General features: G+C 41.4%; 2 protein-coding genes across 2 annotated transcripts; one reads left to right on the top strand and one right to left on the bottom strand.

The window, feature by feature from the left end:
• Window positions 1-2,018: 2,018 nt before the first annotated feature.
• On the bottom strand, window positions 2,019-13,074 carry LOC130736214 (uncharacterized). Its single transcript, XM_057588057.1, has 5 exons — window positions 13,036-13,074; window positions 12,860-12,958; window positions 12,472-12,768; window positions 2,183-2,255; window positions 2,019-2,038 (listed from the first exon to the last, which is right to left on the bottom strand). The coding sequence occupies exons 1-5, from the start codon at window positions 13,072-13,074 to the stop codon at window positions 2,019-2,021; spliced, it is 528 nt and encodes a 175-aa protein (XP_057444040.1).
• Window positions 13,075-20,483: 7,409 nt separating this feature from the next.
• Window positions 20,484-21,562, top strand: LOC130735295 (uncharacterized). Its single transcript, XM_057587357.1, has 2 exons — window positions 20,484-20,861; window positions 21,024-21,562. Exons 1-2 carry the CDS (start codon window positions 20,597-20,599, stop codon window positions 21,290-21,292), a joined length of 534 nt encoding a protein of 177 aa, XP_057443340.1. The 5' UTR covers window positions 20,484-20,596; the 3' UTR covers window positions 21,293-21,562.
• Window positions 21,563-23,506: the final 1,944 nt, after the last annotated feature.

Below are 23,506 nucleotides of genomic sequence, written 5' to 3'. Positions count from 1 at the left end.
CGATAGAATGGGTTGTTCCTGCAACCAAGTCTCGCTAATCGAATCCTAACCACCATATTGATATTACAATTTACAACTAGCTCTCAAGTCTCAATGAATTGAATTGATTCCTTTCCTGCAAAATTAAATCACCTCAAATAACTACGAACCAGTTATTGATATGCGATCTTCTCAGTGAGTGAGTGCCGTGCCGTGACGTCGGTCTCTCTAGGTTTCTTGTTTTTTCATTTGTCTGTCTAAACGAAAACGAAGGAGGAGCCTAAAAGTTACCACACTCTACCCTCTTCGTTTCTGATACTTCTTCGGTGTGGGATTGAATGTGAGGAACTGAGGAAGGATGCTTCTTCAGTGTGGGCTTAAATGCTTCAACGTGTCCTTCTCACTAAAACTTCAACTTGGTAACTAGGGTGCTGCTCATTGCTGCCTGTTATCAATGTATTGACGACATCCACGCCAAAAGGATAAGCTGAAACTGAAAACAATTTCAAAGAAGCTAGAATAATTTTTTGAGGAAATTAATAAACAAGCACATTTAGCAATCTTCATAAACAAGATAAAAAATCCTATCTTCTCATATATACTATATGGAGATATTTCCTTATTATTTTGACAAGGGCAGTTAGGTTCTTATGTTCTACCATGATATACTGATATAGACAAATTCGAGCTACATAATCTGTCATTCTGTCTATTATCTTATGTGGAGTCAGAAAATCCTTAAGGCCATATAGATTTGTACCGAGCCTTCTTTAAGTTCTAAAAGGCATTTTCTACCAAAAGAATGAGGACAATTATTAAATCAAAGTATAACTTAACTAGAGGCCTGAGTGAACCGGCGGTGCATGTCAAAGATACATTTCGTCCTTGTATGCTAAGGACTTGGCGTCTTGCGGTCATGTGGACTGGTTCCGCCGATAAGGCATGGATGAGCCTGCGGTGCATATCAAAGACGCATTCATCCTTGTATGCCATGTGAAAAAGAGGAGGGGCAATGGAGGAGAAGTAGAAGAAGGAGGTTATAGAGAATAGTGTCTTGGTGGTGGTCGGTGGTGAATGAAAGAAGGGAAAGAGAAGAGAGATGAAGAATATGGTTTGACTTTTTTTCTTCTGGAATTTAATTAAAATGAAATCACTACAAAAAAACTTGCCATATAGTGACGACAGAATGCCGTAGGTAAAGGGTAAAAAACCGTCGCTATTGTTCGAAAAACTTTTACCAACGGAAAAAATTTTCGTGGTTTTTATTTCGCTGTACCCACGGTTTTGGTTCCGTCGGTATAGCTTATAGTGACGGTAATCCTGCCGTAAGTTTAGCTCAACATGATATACCTACGGTTTTGTTTCCATCGGTATAGGTATTCATGACAATTTAAGGTTGCGCTAAACCCACGGAAATATTGCCGACGCTGTAACCTTTTTGTGACGGAGAGTCGTCGTTGGTAGTACTTTAACTTATACCAACGACAATATTTCTGTCAGTATAGGTTTTAATTGTTTTTTTTTATACCTACGAATTTAATATCATTGCTATTGGATTTAGTGACGGTAGTAAATACTAACAAATGAAGATTTTAATTACACATTATAAATTGCAATTGTCAAAATTACTCGATTATTATGAGTTCTAAGAACTTTTCTACTAATATAAGTTAAATATCCCTTAATTGTTTTAAAGGATAAAAGCACCTATACACATTCAGCTCACATAAAAAAGTGAAGTGACATTAAAATGGTTTTCCTAATTCTCACAAGACATTTTCTACTACAACTGACGAATTTCAACTAGATCCCTTCATATCTTGAAAACATCACAATAATCAAAAGTGGAACATGACCACCAGAAAGTACCATACTAGCTAGCATAAAGTATGCATATGAAGTAGCTTCCCAATTCAAACAATTCATAGCATATAATCCTAATTTAACCATGATTCACAAAAACAACATAAAATCAAAACAATGTATATAAAAATGTTGCAAACTCATGCATATTCAATCTCCAAGAACAAAGTAGCCTCTTAATCTTCAGCATCTTCATCTGCAAGTATTAAAAAGAACATGTCAATAACATATAGAAACAAACATTGGCAAAAGTAGACTATCAATGAGTTAAGCTAACTGTGTATCTCGACCATCAAAGTGTTTGATCATCAAATTTAGTACATGCTAAGAAGATACATACCATATTCATCATCTTCATTAGCGTTTGAACTTGGAGAATTCAAATGGTTCGGGGCACTCGAAGCATCTGAAACCTATTAAAAGTAAAAGCATGCTTAGAGACTATAATCCACATCGGGCAAAGAAGACCAAAACACCTTATGAGAATATGATAACAAAGTCCCTAGTGCAGTACACATATATTAATTAACTGTCAAAAATAGAAAGAAAAAAAAGCAACATACTAAGAGATAAGAGATTTTTGTACAAGTGTGAGTGCAACCAAAACTACAGAATTATTACTGTTGTATCCAATCTAATCTACATGTCAAAAGTGCTGGATTTTTAGTATCAAAACACATTGTAACCAATTGTTCTGGGAATGAACATTGAGGAAAGGTATGGTACCTAAGGGTAGAGAGATTGTGCTAGAGTGAGAGAATGAGAGTGAGAATGAGAGAAAAAATGCTGAATTCCATGTGTTCATTTCATCCAATGTGCAAAAGTCCCTTACAACTGATAACTACCTCCTATTTATAGAGCTTGGGTATTACCTATTGGGCCAATTGAGCCTCCGAGATCAAGGCCCAATTTAAGGCTAGGGCCCCGCCTCGGGGCGAGCTACATGCGGGGCGTTGCCCCTCTAGGGGCTCGCCCAGTCCACTAGTCCACAAGACACCGAGCTCGAAGTATGAGAGCTAAGTGTGTCTTTTAAATGCCTTTACATGCGCTATTGTACACTGGGATCTAAGCTGCCAATCATGACTTGAGAAAAGTGTGGTAAACTACGTCGCCAACATGGCGTGAGCAAAAGGAAACTAACATCTTTAGCCACCTAGTCCACTGACTTGGCGCGCAACCCGAGCCGGCAAGTCCACAAGTCCACAAGTCCACAAGCGGCGAGAGCGATCGCTCCATGCTGGCGATTAGCTGGAGCAAGTACATGATGGTTCGCCGGCGGGCATCATTCTGGAGCGACTAAACTTTGTTGCTGGTATCACCTGTCAGGCGATGGTGTTCGGTTTCTTCAGTGGCGAGGCCTTTCGCGCTTTCTCTTATTTCAAAACCCTTTCAAATCCCTAACTGCCCCACGTGACTGCCCCGCGTGATGCGTCAGTTACATCAATTTCCCTCTTTCCCCGGAACCGTCACTTCACTTTTCATAACCGTCCCATCGTGCGCAGTAACTCCCCATTACACGCGACCCACTTTCCCAAAACCATCATGACTTCCAACCTTCCACACGCGTCCAACACGCGTCACCCTTCCAGCTTCCCCCCTTCTCCTATAAAAACCCTTCTTCCCCACAATCATCCCTTTCCGAGACCTCTCTTTACTTCCCTAATCGCTTACCAAACTCCCTCTGCCCACTTCCGCTCTGGAGCCGTCGCTTATCACCCTTTCCGCTACCCACTCTTCACATCCTACTCCGGTGAGTCCTACTGTCCTTATCTTTGCATCATACACATACTCATCTTTTCCTTTCTTTCACTTCACTGTCTTCTAAAAATGGCTTCAAACCCTACCTCCCCTAATCATTCCTCTTCCTCCTCCGGAAGCGACCCTGACTCCACCGCCGCCGGCGGCCTCCGTTTAGAGGTCCCGGAGATCCCTCCTTACCGACTAAAAACCTACGCCACTCTGCCCCTTCCAGTCCAAAGAACCCCCACTCACGAGGCTATAGACCAACCTTCCATTTTCCAGGATAGCGATCTCATTGTGCAATTCGTGAACTCCTTAGGTGGTTTGTCTAATGACGATGAGTTTAACGCCAAACTCAGGATCTGGATCTGCAGTCCTGGGGATCGCCCCTGGCTTCATAAGCCAGACGACGACGTAAAGAGATCCCACTTTTTCTTTGCGTATGAATACATGTTCAGCGAGCTTGGAATCAGGCTCCCTTTCTCGCCCTTTGTCCAAACCGTCCTCCGCGACATCAACGCGGCTCCCTGCCAACTCCACCCCAACGCCTGGGCCTTCGTTCGGTGCTTTGAAATCTTATGCGCCGCGGTTGGCATCGCCCCATCTCCCACCAGTTTCTTCTACCTCTACGATGTTGACCCCAAGTCCATCAAAAACAGAGGCTGGATTTCCCTAAAGGCCCGGGCCGGCCGGAAGTGCTTGCATCCCACAAAAGCAACGCGAAGTCCTCCTTCGCGCGGAAGTACTTTCGTGTGGCGGTTCACCCCGCCTACCCAGAAGCATTCACCCTTAGGGAAGGGACCGCCCTTTTCCCCCTTTACTGGACGGAGAAGCCCAATGGGATTACCGATCCTTCTGAGGAATCTTTGTCCGCCAACGACAAAGCCTTTCTGAATCTCCTTGCCCCGCTTCCCATCCTTGACTGCACAACAGTCCTTGAGGGCGCTGGCCTGTCAAGAACTCCCAAATACTTAGGTTGTCCATAGCTTACTTTTATTATCGACACTTCCTTTCCCGTCTCCTATGTTGTCACTGATCTTCTTTTTTATTGTTGCAGAAGATATGAATTTCACGAACGCCGAGCTCCTGAAGGCCCGCGAGAGGAGAATGGCTCGCTTTTCCCCAAAGTTCAACGCTGAGGGCGACGTGAAAAAGCGGGGCGGTGCTGAGAACCAGGCTGAGAGCGCCAAAGCTCCCAAGAGGAGAAAATTGGTCAAAGCCTCCTCCGGCGCCGGCACCTCCAACCCTGGCGCTCAACCCACCACTGCTGCTGCGCCTAAAGGCAAAAATGTCACTGAAGCCTCCGCCGCCGCGGCCACCGAGCCAACCACCGTCCCAGCCTCTATTCCTGTCACCGCCGGTGAGGCCGCCGCTGTTGCTGCTGAGTCCACTGCTGGCGCCACAGCCGCCTCCGCCGGTGCCACAACCACCAACATTTCTCAATCCTCAGCTGTTGAGAAACTCGCCGGCGACAACGCCACAAAAGCTGCTGCGTCTTCCGACACTCCCGTTGGAGAGGAAGAAAAAGAAAATGAAACCCCGAAGTCCCCCTCTCGCCAAGACGCGCCTCCTAGCCCGCCCCCCACACATGACGCGGGTTCCATGCCTTCCCCGCCTCAACAAGGGGAAAAATCCTGTCCTGGCGCTGCCATTACCTCTGAAGCAGCTCGAATTGAGCAAGCTCCTGCTCCCAAGGGCGGTTCTTCAAGCTATTATAATATGCTCCCCAACGCCATTGAACCCTCAGAATTCCTGCTCACTGGCCTCAACCGCGACGCCATAGAAAAAGAAGTGCTGAGCCGAGGCATCAACGAGACTAAGGAGGAAACCCTTGCCAGTCTTTTACGTGCAGGGTGCATTTTCGCCCACGCGTTTGAGAAATTCAACTCCACCGCCGTTGAAGCTGAGCGGTTGAAGGCCGAGAGTGCTCAGCATCAGGAAGCCGCCGCTGCTTGGGAAAAACATTTTGACAAACTGGCGACGCAGGCAGGAAAAGACAAAGTCTATGCCGACAAGATGATTGGCACAGCAGGGATTAAAATCGGCGAACTGGAGGATCAGCTGGCGCTGATGAAGGAAGAAGCGGATGATCTTGACGCAAGTCTTCAAGCTTGCAAGAAGGAAAAAGAGCAAGCTGAGAAGGACCTGATCGCCAGAGGCGAGGTGCTGGTTGCGAAGGAGTCAGAGCTCGCCACATTGCGCGCTGAGCTGGAGTTAGTGAGGAAAACGCTGGCGGAGCAAGAGAAAAAGTCTGCTGAGTCCTTGGCCTTGGCGAAGTCTGATATGGAGGCGGTGACGCAGGCCACGGCCGAGGAGATCAAGAAAGCGACCGAAGCTCATGCCGAGGCCCTCACCATAAAAGATGCTGAGATTGCCTCCCAACTGGCGAAGATCAAAGGGCTAGAGGACGAGCTGGCGATGGAGAAAGCCAAAGCCACTGAGGCGAGGGAACAAGCTGCTGACATTGCCCTCGACAACCGCGAGCGCGGTTTCTACCTCGCCAAAGATCAGGCCCAACATTTGTACCCAAACTTTGACTTTAGCGCCATGGGAGTAATGAAAGAGATAACCGCTGAAGGACTGGTTGGTCCTGACGATCCTCCCCTGATTGACCAACACCTCTGGACGGCGACTGAAGAAGAAGAGGAAGAAGAAGAAAACAATGAATAATGTAATTTTTGCGTCATTTACCTTTTACTGTCTCTTTGTAGTGTACTTTTCCGCCATTCATCTATGTTTAAGCAACCCTTTGCCATAACTTTTCATATCGCTGTTGGAGATTTTGTAAACCATATTGGAATACTTTCGCCGTACATTTTTTGGCCGCCGCCTTCTTATTGCTTAAAAAAAAAAATTTAAGAATGAATTCCATGAATGAATTTCATAGTTTAACGCCCCACCACGCCAGAGTAATAAAATACTCAACATCCTGAATGTCCAAGCACTTGCCTGCCACCTTATTCATTCGCCGACCTTATATCTTGCGCTATTTTTTCACGCGTCATATGATTGAATTACGCCTAACGACTTCGTGCATTAATTTTAACTAGGACTTGTTGCTTGGTATTCCACCACCAAGACTTTAGACGTTTTCCCCAAAGGAAGAAACGGCCTCCATTCTCGAGGGCTTCGCCCGGGGCTTTGCCCGCTCGGGGCTTACAATGCTTGGATCCCAATGGCCATTTGGGAGTCCCAAGACTTTTGCCTAGTTAACGGTGCTCGTCGTATTCTCGAGGGCTTCGCCCGGGGCTTTGCCCGCCACACGCTGCTTCATCGCTGTTTCCCGAATGTGCGCCTCGTCACGCGTTTCCCACAAAAGGTCCAACTCCGCCGCCATATTGGCTTGATTCTCCCCTTCAAAATCTGGCTGGGTTCGCCATGTGAAGTTGTCAATCTCCACTGGCAACATAGCATCAACCCCATAGGTCATTCTAAAGGGGGTTTCCCTTGTAGTGGATTGCACAGTGGTGTTGTATGACCATAGCACCACCGGGAGTTCCTCCAGCCAGGCTCCCTTAGCCTCCTTGAGCCGTCGCCTTAATCCACGCAGGATTACCCTGTTTGCAGATTCCACTTGCCCGTTTGCTTGCGGATGCTCCACAGAGGCAAACCTCATCTGTATGCTCATTTCCATGCAAAATTCTCTAGTTTGGTTGCTTGAAAACTGGGTCCCGTTGTCGGATACGATCGCCCTTGGGATCCCGAACCTGCAAACAATTCGCTTCCAGTAGAAGTTGACTATCTTCGCAGAGGTTATTTTGGCCAGGGAGATCGAAAAAGGCCCTACTAGATCCACCCCCCACATGGCGAAGGGCCATGGGGCGCTCATCGTTACCAGCTCCTTTGGCGGTGCCTTAGATAAATCAGCAAACACTTGACATTTTTTGCATTTTTTCACAAAGTCCATGCAGTCTTTCCTGAGGGTGGGCCAGTAGAATCCCGCCCTCAACACCTTGCAAGCCAAAGATCTCCCCCCAATGTGGCTTGCGCACACTCCCTCGTGCACTTCAGACATTATCGCCTCGTATTTTTTCGGCGGTACGCATTTTAACAACGGCGCCGAAAAACCACGGCGATACAGATGTCCATCAATGAGAGTATAGTGGCTCGCCTCTCGCCGTTGTTCCTTCGTGCATTGCTCCACTTCCGCTGGGTCCCCCGCTAAGATGGACAATATAGGTCCCATCCACGTCTCTCCCCTGTCCACGCATGCCACGAGCTCGCCTTCAATGCTGGGGAACGCCAGCGTTTCCTGAATCACACTTCTATTGTTGCCGGGCTTCCGCGTGCTCGCCAATTTGGCCAACGCGTCCGCCCGCTGGTTTTCAGTCCGAGGAACATATTCCACCACAACCTCTTGAAAAAGTGTCATCAAATATCGCACTCGCTCTAGGTACTTGATCAGATTAGGATCTTTGACCTGGAAAGTGCCCTTCACTTGGCTCTCCACCAACTGCGAGTCCGTTCTTATCAACAAGCTTCCAATCTTTACTTCACGCGCCAACTTCAACCCGGCGATGAGAGCCTCATACTCTGCCTGGTTGTTTGTGGCCTTGAACTCGAATTTCAGCGATTGTTCCAGTACTAGATCTCCTGGTCCTTCCAACGTTACTCCCGCGCCACTGCCACTGCTATTGGAGGATCCATCTACAAAGAGAGTCCACTGAGTGCCTACTCTTTCAAACCGATCTGGGGTCAACTCCACCACAAAATCAGCCAGCGACTGTGCGCCAACCTTGCCTCGTTTATCATATTGCAACCCATATTCAGACAATTCAACCGACCAGGCGACCAATCTGCCTGACAAATCCGGTTTTTGCAACACTTGTCTCAGGGGTAAATCCGTTCGCACCCTTACTGGAAAACTCTGAAAGTAAGGTCTTAACCGCCGGGCGGTGACGAGGACCGCCAATGCTGCCTTCTCGATTTTCTGGTATCTGACCTCTGCGCCCTGGAGTGTGTGGCTAACGAAATAAATAACTCGATGTTCGCCATCCACCTCCTGCAATATCACAGAACTCAGGGCACTATCACTCACAGCAAAATACAAGTGCAGCGGGTGCCCCTGCATTGGTTTTGACAAGATCGGCGGTGATGACAGGAGTTCTTTGAGGCGAACAAAAGCTTCCTCACACTCCGCTATCCACTCGAATGCAGCATTTTTTCGAAGACACTTGAAAAATGGGAAAGATTTATCGCCGGACTTAGGGAGAAAACGAGATAGAGCTGCTATTCGCCCGGTTAAACGTTGGACTTCTTTCACATTAGAGGGACTTTTCATCTGCTGAATCGCCTTGCATTTGTCTGGGTTTATCTCTATTCCCCTGGATGTGATCATGAATCCCAGAAACTTGCCACCCTGAACACCAAAAGAGCACTTCTCCGGGTTAAGGCGCATATTGTGCTTCCTGATCTCGCTGAATGCTTCTTCCAGATCTTGATGATGATCCAAACCACGTACTGACTTAACGATCATATCATCGACGTAAACTTCCATGTTTCTCCCCACCTGCCCAGCAAAAACCCTATCCATCAATCTTTGGTAGGTCGCCCCAGCGTTCTTTAGTCCAAACGGCATGGTGCGATAGCAATAATTGACCCTGGTGGTCATGAAAGCAGTTTTGTCCTCGTCTGCCGGGTGCATGCGGATTTGATGATAGCCAGAATAAGCATCCATCAAGCTAAGCAGTTCGTTTCCCGAGGCACCATCAACGAGGCTATCAATGCTGGGAAGGGGATACGAATCTTTTGAACATGCTTTGTTTAAATCTGTGTAATCTACACACATTCGCCACTTCCCGTTCGCCTTCTTCACCATTACGACGTTCGCCAACCACGTCGGATACTTCACTTCCTTGATGAACTCTGCCGCCAGCAACTTGTCAACTTCCTGTTGAACCGCCTTTCCCTTGTCTCCTCCCAAGCGCCGCCTGAGTTGTGAAACAGGCTTGACACTTGGATTCAATGCTAATCGATGGCAGATGAAGTTTGGATCAATTCCAGGCATGTCTTTGCAGCTCCAAGCAAACAAATCTAAGTTCTCCCCAAGCAGCTTTGTCAGGCGCGTCTCCTGCTCTTCCGTCAGTCTGGTCCCAATCTTCAAAGTGCGATCGCCAAACTTCAGCGCCTTCGTGTCCTCAATTGGCGTGGGCCTGTTTACCCGCCCCTCGCCACGTGGGTCAAGATTTTCATCCGAAGCTTCAATTTCATAACATCTATGACCGACCAACGCACTCTTCTTGCCATACAAGTTAAGGCAATTATTGCAACACTCCCTCGCCATCTTCTGGTCCACCTTCAGCTTTCCAACCTTTCCACTGCTTAGCGGATACTTGACCGCCAAATGGGCTGTTGAAATTACAGCACAAAGGCGATTCAATGTATTTCGCCCAATAATGACATTGTAAGATGCCACCACCTGGAGAACCAGATACCTTACCTTCAAAACCCTGGCACACTCATCTTCCCCGAATATTGTGTCTAGATCAATGTATCCTCGCACCATAACTTGCTCCCCCGCGAAACCTACCAAGCTTCCCGCATATGGAGTCAGATCATTGTCGGTTAGTCCCAACTTGTCAAATGCATCACCATAGATAATATCAGCTGAACTACCCTGATCCAGGAGTACCCTTCTAACGTTGAAACTGTTCATCCTTAACTGCACTACGATCGGGTCATCCTTATGAGGCTTTATCCCCTCAAAGTCTGCCATCGAGATTGTTATGTCAGGGTGTACGAACCCAAAAGCGACCTCATGAACAGAATTAACCGCACGAACATGGCGTTTCCGCGCCGCATGGGTGTCGCCACCGCCGCCAAATCCCCCAGCGATGGTGTTTATGGTCCCGACGGGCGGTCCTGAGTGTTGAGCGAACGTGTCATCAGCTCCTCTTGTGGCGATAGCCGCTGATTCTTGCTTTTTCTTGCCCTTAGTGTCCACTCGCTCCTCTTCTCGCTTATGCGTTTTGTTGTGATCGCCGTTGTTACGCCACTGGCCTTGGCGATTTCCTTGATATCCCGCCCGAATCAACTTATCAATTTCCCGCTGCAAAGTCCAACAGTCGTCTGTGCTGTGCCCGGCGGACCGATGGAATTCACACCACTTCTTGGGATTGGCGTCCCGTGACTGATACTTAGGGGCCTCTGGCTCATCCACTAGATTTGCGCCCCTCACCCCGCGGAGCATATCCGTTAATTCAGTATTCATTACCATGTCAGCTTCCTCCCGCTGGCGATGGGACTTGGATTGCCATGGCCGGCGTTGTTCATAATCATCAAGCCGTGGATACAACTGCTCCTTGGTCGGCCTCAATGCCGCCTTACCTTTATCTTGCCTTTGCTGCTTGCCATCCCCCTTATCTTCGCCATTCTTATCTTTTTTCGCGCGCTTGGGCGACGTGTCGCCCTTTTCCAACTTCGCGCGCTTTCTTTTGAAAGCGTCGTCCTCCTCATCAAGAATATAAGTGCTGGCGCGAGCACGCATCTCTTCCATCGAATGCGCCGGCTTACGTGTCAATTTGCTGTTCAACCCTCCCGGTAGCAAACCGTTTTTAAATGCTAGAGCACAAGCTCGAGGCTCCTCGTCCTCAACCTTGACCGACGCTGTGCTGTACCTTTCCATGTACTCTTTCAGTGACTCTCCTTCTTGCTGGCGAATATTATATAGGTCATTGATCGTCACCGGCCGATTCTTATTCGCCGAGAATTGCACTAGAAACTTGGATGAGAAGTCTCTGAAATTTGAAATCGATCCGCGCGGCAAAGTTGTGAACCATGCCATCGCCGTCGATTTGAACGTCGATGGAAACATCCTGCACTTCACCGCATCTGACGCCGAAATTATCACCATCTTCGTATTGAAATACAGAAAATGATCCTTCGGATCGGAATCTCCGCTGTAAGAATCCAGAACTAACGTTTTCATATTTTCCGGAATCGCCACACTCTCAACGTCCTCCGAGAACGGACGGAACTCAGCCACGGAATCTGCTTCTCTGCTTCCATCGTCCCGCTGCTCACGACGGTAGAAATCCAACTGAGCCTGTAGATGCTCATTCCTCTGTTGGATGTTGCCAATGTTGCGCATCAGATGGCGCCATTGCTCCTGTGTCACCGCCGGTTGTTGCTCCGGAGCAGGTGAATTGTCTGGTGAGCGCTCCAGAGATCCAACCTGTGAAGGCGATGGAGGAGGTGGTGGTGACGGAGGAGGAGAAGGCGGCTGTACTCCCGCCGTTCGCACCGGAGAATCCAGGATCACACGATGAGGCCGCCGAGGCGGCGAAATTCGCTGTCGCACTGGTGAATGATGCTGCCTCCTGCGTCGAGTCTCCATCCAAACCAAGAACGATGCAAACTCAATCGGAAAACGAACACCGGTTACAGAATCAAAATCAAAAGACCAGAGAATTGCCTAATCATCAACAGAGATAACTTCCTGTACAATCAATCCACGTGAATGGGAGTAGAAAGTTTACAGTCCCCACAGACGGCGCCAAATGTTCTGGGAATGAACATTGAGGAAAGGTATGGTACCTAAGGGTAGAGAGATTGTGCTAGAGTGAGAGAATGAGAATGAGAATGAGAGAAAAAATGCTGAATTCCATGTGTTTATTTCATCCAATGAGCAAAAGTCCCTTACAACTGATAACTACCTCCTATTTATAGAGCTTGGGTATTACCTATTGGGTCAATTGGGCCTCCGAGATCAAGGCCCAATTTAAGGCTAGGGCCCCGCCTCGGGGCGAGCTACATGCGGGGCGTTGCCCCTCTAGGGGCTCGCCCAGTCCACCAATGATCATTCTCAAAATAAAACAAATTATTAAGAGATTACCCGGACAAAACAATTTATACAAATCATAACACAAACAGCAAAAGGAAAAAGGTTACCCGTCTTGCAGCATCCATACGCTCATTAAGATCTTCTCCAGGAAGTCGATTTTGAATTAGTGTCAACACATTTGTCAACAAGTTTTCCATATGCTTCATTCGATCACGTAGCTCTTCATTTTCAGATGAGGAAGCCTTTATTTTTTTACATTTTGGAATCTTGCCCATGCAGCGGATACGCCCCCTTTTATCAAGTCCTTGCACTTTAGAGAATATGTCTTCATTCCAAGATGTATGCCTTTGCGTGTTTTGAGTTGATTGAGATGTTTCAGCCTCATTATGTTTCTTTAGTTCTTCCTAAAAATCATAGATATGCCAACAAAAAATAACTTAACTATGCAAAAAAAAGTTTAAGCAAAACAAGAAAGAAAGTAAATCTTACAATTACTCTTGCAGCTTTTTCATTGACAATTGTCCCATCTTTACGAGTTCGAGTCTGAATGTATATGTCTTTACGTTTAGGCGACACTCCTTTGCCCAATTTTTTCTAAATTCATTTAAACAAGTTATAAGTAATTTAGCACAAATTAATTTACTCAATGACATGTACAAATAAATACAAACCTTTTCGTCAATCAATCTTGGAAGACTTTTTGTTCCCATACAATGAACATCTTCAAGCTTGGCACGATTTCTTCGGTTAATCTCACTTGTTTTCTGTATATAATACAAACAAATATTAGTAAAGAAATGAAATTTGTAAAACATTAAGATCAATATGCATAATAATCTATTTGCTTTAGGACTTACTTGTCCTGATTCTGAAAACCAATGATGAACTAAATCACGATATTGACTTGGTTCAACTCTATCATCAGGCAATTTGGATGCAATTTCTTCTACTGTTTTAGAAGGATTATATGCTAGTGACTTTATATCACTCTTCCATTGCCTCCACTTTTCATTCAACTCCGCTTACAACATTTCTCTTATTGTGTTATTTATTGGAGGAACAAACTCAAATTTACTCTAAAACAATAAATGTTAAAATAAATATATTATAGTACAAAATAAGTCATCATACTATTTTTATTATATTAAAGTAATTCAAAATAACAATTATGATACCTCTATTGCTTCCAACATGTCATCTATGTTCTCCTTTGGCATCTTTTTCCAAGAAATGTAGTTGATGGGAGCAAAATGAGGTCTTCTAACCACACTACCTATGAAACGAGTAAGAGTTGTTGCTTCTTCACCAACGGGTCGACCATATTTGTCTAAATTAACTATTATAAAATCACCAACTTGCATATCCCAAACATCTAACATTCTTGTTGGGCCTCTTACTTGTTTCGACTCTATGCATTCACATGTGGAAAAAAGACATAAGTATCCAAGACATTAATTTATTATTTAGAATAAATAAAGCATATAAATGAAATCATGTATACCTTTCTCAGCTTGTATTTCCTCAACTTCAATATCAGAAGGAATGGAGTTAGACTCCAAATATCCATGCATGACCTCTTCTCCATGTCCTGGGTTAGATTGGGTTTCTTCAGCATTTCTTGTGGAAGATTCTATCCCATCATTTTCATTTGGTTGACCATGTTGATTTGAGTTTTCCGGTCTACGATGTCCAATATTTAATTTTCTCTTCTTTCCCATTGCAACCTTGATACTAATTACATTCAAATAAACAAGTAAATAATAAATTATAACACTATCAATTATTTATATGATTTCAATCTAATATATCAGCACAAACAATAACCATAAAAACAAGGAAAAAGCACACTCAAAGCATATATACGGGATCAAAGATATATCTTAAACCAATAATGGATGACTTAAAACACCATATTTTGTTCAAATACCATAAAAAATATAAAATAAAGTACAATTAAAACATAGGCTCTTCCTCTTCCTCTTCCTCTTCCTCTCCCTCTTGTTCATCATGAGCAATTTCCTTATCAACATCAACAACAACTTCAAAGAAATCAAAATCATCATCAACTGCTTCCCTAACTAAATCATTATTATTCCGAGTAATTTCACTTGTATCATGCATTGGTTGCTCCTGAATTTCTTCAACTTCATTGGATTCCTCATCACCCATGTCATATATATCCCTAACCTTTGCATTCACAACAACAGACCAATCCTTGTTCCTCTCATCACATACATAAAACACTTTTTTGGCTTGTGATGCAAAAATAAATGGGTCATCACAAATATATTTTCCCGTATGTTTCAAGAATTTGAAGTTCACAAGAGTCATCCCAAACTTGTCGTTCTTTACACCTTTCTTAATATCAACCCAATCACATTTGAATAACACAACCTTGTATTTTCCAGAATAATCCAACTGAAATATATCGGTTAATGCCCCATAGTAGTTAATTTCATCATTTGAGGTCTTAGTCACAACACCTACTCCGCTGTTTTGTGTTTTTAAGAACCTTTCTCTCTTCTTAGTGTGAAACCTAAATCCATTAATGACATAACCAGTATATCTTCTTGCAACTTCATATGGTCCACGAGCTAACCATCTAAGTTGATCAGTAACTCGTGCGCTTCTTTGTTCATCCAAGCGCTGAATCTAAAAGTTTTAAGAGAAAAAGTAAGATATAACATAAAAATTATCATTCAATTAAACTAAATTAATTATGTTATTCTCACCCTCTGTTGAAACCACTCATTAAATTTTTCACTGTGTTGCTTTTCAACTTCCAATTGTGACAGCCGTCGTGGTCGAGACTGTCTCTTAAGAAGTCCAATGTGTTCTCTATAAAATAACAAGAATGTAATCAAAATATTATAAAATATCTTGAACTTGTATAAGAAGGAAAACAAGATTGATGTCTTACTCTACAAATGGAGTGACTGGGTTATAGTTAAAAAGCACATATCTGTGAGCTTGTTTTAACTCTTTTTTTTCAAGCTTAGCTCTACTCACTCTCTTTCGTTTCTTTAACTGAAACTTTTGTTGTCTCTTCCGTCCTAGCATAGGATGTAAAAAACTTCCATCATCCAATGTAGAGTCAAATTCATCGTCATTTCTAGTGGGTCTACTAAACCTTGTTTCAACCCCAGATAAATATTGTGAACAAAAGGTCAGGCATTCATTGGCCAAAAAATTTTCTGCAATAGATCCTTCTGGATATGCTTTGTTACGTACAAATGACTTAAGGGTGAGAAGGAACCTAGGAAAGAAATAATTTTAGATATATATGATTCTAACATTAAAATAAATTAATTTAAAAATACATAATTAATACCTTTCAATAGGATACATCCATCGGTATTGCACAGGTCCTCCAACCTTAGCCTCATGAGCCAAATGAACAACCAAATGCACCATTATAGTAAAAAAGGAAGGAGGAAATATTGTTTCAAGCTGACATAACGTGATAGCTATTTGAGACTCCAACTGTTCTATAAACTTCACATTAAGCACTTTAGAACAAATTTGTTTGAAGAAGTTGTACAAGTCAATTAAAACTGAGGTAACTTTATCTGGCAATGATCCTCTCAATGCTATTGGAAGAAGCTCTTGCATCAAAACATGACAATCATAACTTTTTAAGCCAAATATCTTGCGTTGTTGCACTTGCACACACCGTGAGATGTTTGATGAGCATTCATCCGGAGCTTTTACATTCTTGAGAACACTCAGAAAATCATATTTTTCTTTGGTAGTCATTTGATAACAAGCTCTAGGCAAAAGCATTGTATTAGTGTTAGGGCTTGGCTGAGGATGAAGCATACTTCTTATGCCCATATCTACAAGGTCAACTCGTGCCTTATAATTATCTTTTGATTTCCCCTCTTGGTTCAACAATGTACCAATGATGTTATCACACACATTTTTTTTCAATGTGCATCACATCAAAGTTGTGACGCAATTCGTTATATTGCCAATAAGGCAAAGAAAATAAAATACTCTTCTTTTTCCAGCGTTGTGCCTGATCCCCTAAACATTCATCTTCAATCTCATCTAGTTGCCTTAACTGTGAAGTCCCATCAAGTCGAATAGGAGGATCCCTAAACTCTTGTGTTCCATAAAAGTCCTTACCATTCAACCTCCATTTGTGATTAGGTATCAACCATCTACGATGGCTCATGTAGCAAAATTTTCTACCATGGCGTAACCATTGTGAGGAAGTTTCAAAACCACAACATGGACAAGCATATTTTCCTTTAGTACTCCATCCAGATAGGTTGGCATATGCTGGAAAGTCATTAATAGTCCACATTAATGCAGCATGAAGTTGGAATGACTCTTTCTTGTATGCATCAAAGGTTTCAAGTCCATTCTCCTACAACTCTTGAAGCTCTTTTACCAATGGTTGAAGATAAGTATCAATGTTATTTCCTGGACCTTTAGGACCGGAAATGAGTAGTGATAACATGAAGAAGGATTGTTTCATGCACATCCAAGGAGGAAGGTTGAAAGGAACTAGAATGACAGGCCATGTACTATGAGTAATACTCATAGTCTTGAAAGGATTGAACCCATCAGAAGCCAATCCTAATCGTACATTACGAGGATCTAAAGCAAAAGTTTGATATTTGGAGTCAAATTTCTTCCAAGCAAGTGAGTCAGCTGGATGTCTAAGAAAACCATCATCCAATCTGCCATCACGGTGCCATCTCATTGCTTCAGCAATTTTGGAAGACATGAATAAGTGTTGTAGCCTTGGTTTTAAAGGAAACCATCGAAGTATCTTTGCTGGAATTCCTGGTAATGGCACACTCTTTGGTAAAGGTGTGTTCTTTTGTTTTTCAGATGTCTTGGTTCCATTAGGTTGTACCTCTTCAGTTACTGTTTTCCACCTTGACGCACCACATTTTGGAAAGACTTCATTGTTGGTATATTTGTCCCAGTACAAGATACAATCATTAGGACAAGCATGAATCTTTTCATAACCTAAGCATAGCTCTGAAATCATTTTCTTTGTTTCATAGAATGACTTTGGCAAAATATTTCCTTCTGGGAAAGCGTCTCTTAACAAATCTAATAACATAGAAAATGACTTATCACTCCACCCATGAAGACACTTCAAATGATACAAGTGTACCATAAAGGATAGCTTGCTATACTTCTTACAATTGGGATAGAGAATTTGCTCATTGTCCTTTACCAATCGATAAAACTTGTTAGCATTTTCTTCTACTTGTGGGTTCCTTTCACCATCATCAAATAATGGGTCTTCTGCTATATGCGATGCTAAAACGTCATGAATTAAACCATCCATGTCATGCTCCATTTCAGTATGTTCTGGTTCTTCAATTGTGCTACTTGAAGCTACAGGCTTCTCACCATGAAATATCCATTGCTTATAACCTCTAAGAAATCCACGACGTGGATTGGTAAGGTGACACTTGTACGAGATAGTGACTTACAATTTGCACATGTTGTACATGGACACCAGATTTTTTCACTAACTTGTGAATTTTGAAAAGCAAATTCAAGAAACTCATTAACTCCTCTGATATATTCTTCACTTCGCCTTGATGGATCACGAATCCACTCTCTAGACTCCATTTAAAAGTATTAACTTAAGCATAAATAACTTCTTAGGAAAGAAAAACATGATGCATTCAATCAAGCAACCAAGAACATCCATAACAAACTAAAAAACACTCTCAAAACAAGCTTAAAACAACTTAGGAAAACAAGCTTAATATATATAGTCATCTTAAATAGGAACTTGAAAATTCAGCTTTCATTATTGTTAGTTCTAACTTCTAATTACTTAGCAAACCTTCTATATAAGTTGGTGCTACAAGTGTGGCAGCTAAGCTTCTCGTTCTAATTACTTTTAGGATGAAAAAGTGTTCGAGAGATCAAAGAAAAAAGGGTCAGGAGTTTATCTACAAGTGTGGCAGCTAAGCTTCTCATTCTAATTACTTTGAGGATGGAAAAGTGTTCGAGAGGAGCTTCTTATTCTAATTACTTGTGCCAATGGTCATATCTTGGGAATTTTTATCTACTGTTTTAGTTCTTTTTCTTTTATGGACTTTTGGTAGATCGATAGCTTCATCAACAGTTATGAATCTATTCAATCTAGACAATTGGATAGGTGAGAAGTTATCTAAGGTGGGTGAAAACGGGCTCGAACAGTAGCAGTGAGATTTGGTTTTTCCTAGTTTTCTATTTTATGCTTGTTGCTTTGTTGTTTACCAAATTGTTAAGCACAATCTGTCATGTGATTTGAGACTCTCTTGTACCATTATTTTGATCAAAGTGGAGCTCAATTGACTGGCTTGTGCCCATGAGTTTTACTTCTAACATTGAGAAAGTTTCCCCACATTAAAATCTTGATTTCTCTTTGTAATTTTTAGTTGCTGCGATTATTTGTTTTTGCTCATCATAAATTCTTGCAAGTTGGAAAAATTATTCTCCACTACATATTACTCTATTTGAGTTGTGGTTTTATTGGGATGAATTTCCCATCATTCGCTAGAAGTAGTAGGTGGCAAACTATGAAAACATGGGTGAATTTGTGGGTATAATTACTTTCCAGCCCTAGTGTTTTAGTTAAGTTGCAACATCATCACTGACTTTGACCTCGTCAGATTGAACCAAGTAGAAAAGCGTTCATTCTCATAATAAGTGGAAAAATATCTGCTTCTGTTTAGGGTACCAACCCACTGTTGTTGCTTCAATGTATATGGATGTATCTTATATGATTATGAAAATCATCTTTTTCATATATAAGAATTAGAAATAAATTATAATCACTCTCTTTAATAATGAATGATCAAAATTAAAATAAGTCATTTGACTTTTTAGATAATTCATCATTAAATATAGTGGTTATAATTAGATCAACTTACGTTAAAATTATTTGCACAACTATATATGGTGTATTAAATAATAAAAAAATTAACTGAAGTTATCCGCAATAAACTCAAGTGAAGGTAATAGTTTAAAAAAAAAATCTTAATATATGTCACTCGGTGACTTGCTTTATCGATCTCAAACAAATTAATTTTCACTAAATGCCCACTTCCAGTGGCAGATCCAGACCTGGGGTCAGGGTTCAAAATTTTCATATGAACACATCGGTAAAAATATAATTAAAAATAACTTTAATATGTTTATACAACAGAAATTATACAAGTCATTGTTGGTGCAAATAGGTGGGTCTTTGGTGCAAAACTTGGTCTACTAGTATAATTTAAAATTTTCAAGGGGTTTAAAAAATATTATATTAGAAAATAAGTACGACTTTTTTTGTTCAAGGGATTCATCTGAACCAGCATGGGTCGGTGCAAATAGGTGGGTCTTTGGTGCAAATAGGTGCAAAACTTGATCTATTAGTATAATTTAAAATTTTCAAGGAATTCAAAAAAAAAATATATATTTAAAAATAAGAGCGATTTTTTTTTTGTTCAAGGGGTGCATCTGAACCAGCATGGGTCCGCCCTGCCCACTATCACACGTGTCATAACTTGTTTGTGACATTTTATACTTAAATATCAGTTCTGTACGGTATAAATCGCGACGATGGTTTTGAAGAAGGTGATGGCAATGGAGGTGGATTTGTGTGTTTCCTGATCGTGGCGGCGCAGGCTAGCGGCCATGGAGGTGGTGATAGAGAGGGTGGCGATGGTGGTTTCGGAGGTGGTGGTGATGGTGAAGATAATGCTAAATGCGGTGTTGTAGTCTTGTAGATGGTCGTGATGGAGAGTGATAGTGACAAATCAAGTAAAATACTGTTTGAGTTCCATTTTTACTAAATACACTGTTTTATTCAAAATTACATTTTTAAAAAATTTGAAAACTCACACCTACCCGAATGAGGGCAGAGCAACTAACATAACTATTCTTAGCAAGGCTATACAGGAAAAGTTGACTTGCAGTCTCTGAGGAAGAAAATAACTACATATGTTTGATCTTTTCCTTCTAATGGATACCCACCAACATCACGAAATTGAAAAAGTTAATCTGGCAATTTTCCAACATCACAAGTCAGAACAAACAATTCCACAATTTTCATGACTCGCGCTCCCTTCACACTCCCTATATAAACCCCCCATTAACTCCTAATATTCCCACCAAGCAACAACTCAACAACTAAATCATATACTTCACATTACACACATTCCCTTACTTTAATTTTTTAGCTGAATCAGTGAATTAAACTTCAGGATCATATATTCATATACCATGGCTGTGAAATTCACACAAGCACTTATCATGCTAGTTATAACTGTTTCAATGTTTGCAGTGAGTATGGCCAACAAGGACTGGTCCTCTGGTTTCAACTACACCGATTGGTGGTCCAGATTTGGGAATCATCACCACAACAAAACACAACAACAGCAACAACCAAAACAGATACTTGTGGGTGGTTCTGAGCATTGGCACTTCGGTTACAATTACTCTGATTGGGCCATGAAAAGTGCTCCATTTTACCTTAATGATACTCTTGGTAAATTTTCTTGAGCTAACTCTTCCTCACTAATTTTTGCAAGCATGTCACGCTTGATTGCAATTGAGATATGCTATTGCTAAAATGAATATTAATGTACATTTACATGAAAACTTATTATACTAACTTTACTACTATAATTATATGAATTGATTTGTGCAGTTTTCAAGTTTGATGCTCCAAACACCTCTACTTTCCCACACAGTGTTTACATGTTCAAAGATATCTACAGCTTTATGAATTGTGACATTAAAAGAGCTAAGATGCTGGCGAATCCCACACAAGGAGCAGGAGAGGGCTTCATGTTTGTGTTGAAGAAGTGGCAACCTTACTTTTTTGGTTGTGGCGAGCGAAACGGCTTCCACTGCAATAATGGGACCATGAAGTTCGCCGTGATGCCAATGCTTCGTCCCTTCTGGTCCTGGCCATGAAAAATTGCTGGAGCAAGCCAGCAACAAGCTATCTCCTAAAAACATTGTTGTGGCTTGTTATAGTTTCTATTTTCACATATATATGTTTCAAGATTTTTGGCAAATAATTAAGCTTGTAATTTTTGGTTGATTTTTATGAATTTAAGATACTTTTCAAATTGTAATGCAATCCGATACATTGTTAAAAGCTTGTCTCTAAACAAGTATTGGAAAATATGTATTTTGGCATGCTGGAATAATTAATGTTACATTTTCATCTTTTGAAATAAAGCTATAGCTTTTATGGGAGTTGCTGTTGCTTGTTTAATTTATATTTTTACATGTTGAAATAAATGTTAAATTTTCATATTTTGAAAAGCTTTAGATTTTTATATCAAATAGCACGCATCGAAGTGCCCTCACAATAATCATATAACATATTTTCAACAACACAAGTTGCCGAAGCAAAGTGCCTCACCTTAGGCGCTTTCCGTCATAAGTTGCGACTCCGATTCGATCACATTCACGTTCCTCGTACCGGCTCGCTTTCTCTCGATTATCAACACTCGAAACAAGTATGGCCTCTCTGCCCGAACCTTTACAAACACATAACTCAACTTAGTCCCTTTCTCGACTAGAACTTTCCTCACTAAACTAAGGTCTAGGTCTGTTCCTAAGGCTTCCATCAAAAATAAGCATTAACAACAAATAGGAAAATCAACTTAATTAAAACTTTTCACAGAACTCTTTATGTCTCAAGTCACAAACTGATTCATTTCCATTTCGAAATGCCTTTAAGACTTCAAAAACACTTATACAACTTAAGCAAATTAAAGCTTCACAAGTCTCCATCAACTTAAGACACTTAAACAAGTTCAAAAAGCAATTTTCCTTCCTCCTTTCACCTACTTAACTCTCGGCCCCCTTGCCCTGATCATGGATCAAATTTTCTTTACATTCTTTTGAGTTATAAAACACATTTTCTACTCATTTCAAAGCCATACAAATCAGTACCACTTAGAAATTCATTCCTATAACGTAAGGTTATAGAAACTATCAAAAAACTAATATTTTGCCTAGAACTTTAAGAACTAAAATTCCTATACAGAAACAAACTTATTATGTACTTGAATTAAGATTCAAAAAAGTGATTCTCAAACCCTATAAGCTGCTCCAACTCTCTACCCCTTCAAGTTAATTAGCAAGACATTTTCTTCTTCCAAAACAAAATAGTACATAAGCATTAACTAGGTTTTTCTATGGTAAAAACATCATCAAAACTTTAAAACAAGACTTAATCCATAGTTAAAAATTCATATTCATGATCATAAAGCATATTTTCAGAAATTTCTTTGGTGCCAAAACAACTTTCGTGAAGAGTCTTTACTCAAAAGATCAAAACTTCTTAACTAGTAAGTTCAAGGACTAAATCTTTGCAAGAACAAAAGCCATAAGCTTAAAGTTTAAGAAGCTAAAAATCACTTCCACGAAGCTCTTCAGGTCTGGAATTAAATATTCTCAACTTATCTTCACACGCTCATCAAGTTTTGGAACCAAATCAAGAACAAAATGATGGAAGCTTCAACTAGCACTATAATGAAGACTGTCAACTAAAAGCATGGATTCATTGGCCTAAGCCTCATAAAAAATACTCCATGAGCCTATCAATTTATCTTCACAAGGACTAATATGAACCTTCATCCTACTTTTTGCAACTTGCGTCAGTGGCTGCCTCGTGCTTAGCCCGTTTCTTCACGACGAAGTTTCTACACAACTAGGTAGCATGCCGAAAACTTTCTCAAGCTCCAAAACAAAATTATTACAATATTATAGTCATTCTTCAGAAAATTAACTTTACATATTCATGAGGACATAGTAGAAGAAAAATTCTCACTTAAACCCTAGTTAAGGTCTTCTATAGTTCGTACAACGAAGCGTTGTTATCGATCTTTTAAGAAAATGAACGATTCTCATGATAGTCGTTCCAAAAGCATACCAAGTCAAGTATAACCACATCTAACATGAACCATGAACATATATTCTTATATAAAACACACAAGGTACAAAGAACACATCAATGTAAGCTTACTAACGCTTATCGTCCCTAAATCGATGATGAGCAATATTTTACCCAGTAATCATAACCTTAATTTGTCATTATTGATGATTCTTTGTGCTTAATTAAATTTTATTGATATGGGTTTTTATTATTTATTCTAATTAAGTTTATTATTA

Source organism: Lotus japonicus, chromosome 2 (genome assembly GCF_012489685.1).
Source record: "Lotus japonicus ecotype B-129 chromosome 2, LjGifu_v1.2".
Taxonomy (NCBI): domain Eukaryota; kingdom Viridiplantae; phylum Streptophyta; class Magnoliopsida; order Fabales; family Fabaceae; genus Lotus; species Lotus japonicus.
Note: the sequence above shows the minus strand (reverse complement) of the source record. Positions and strands in the feature narration are given on the sequence as shown.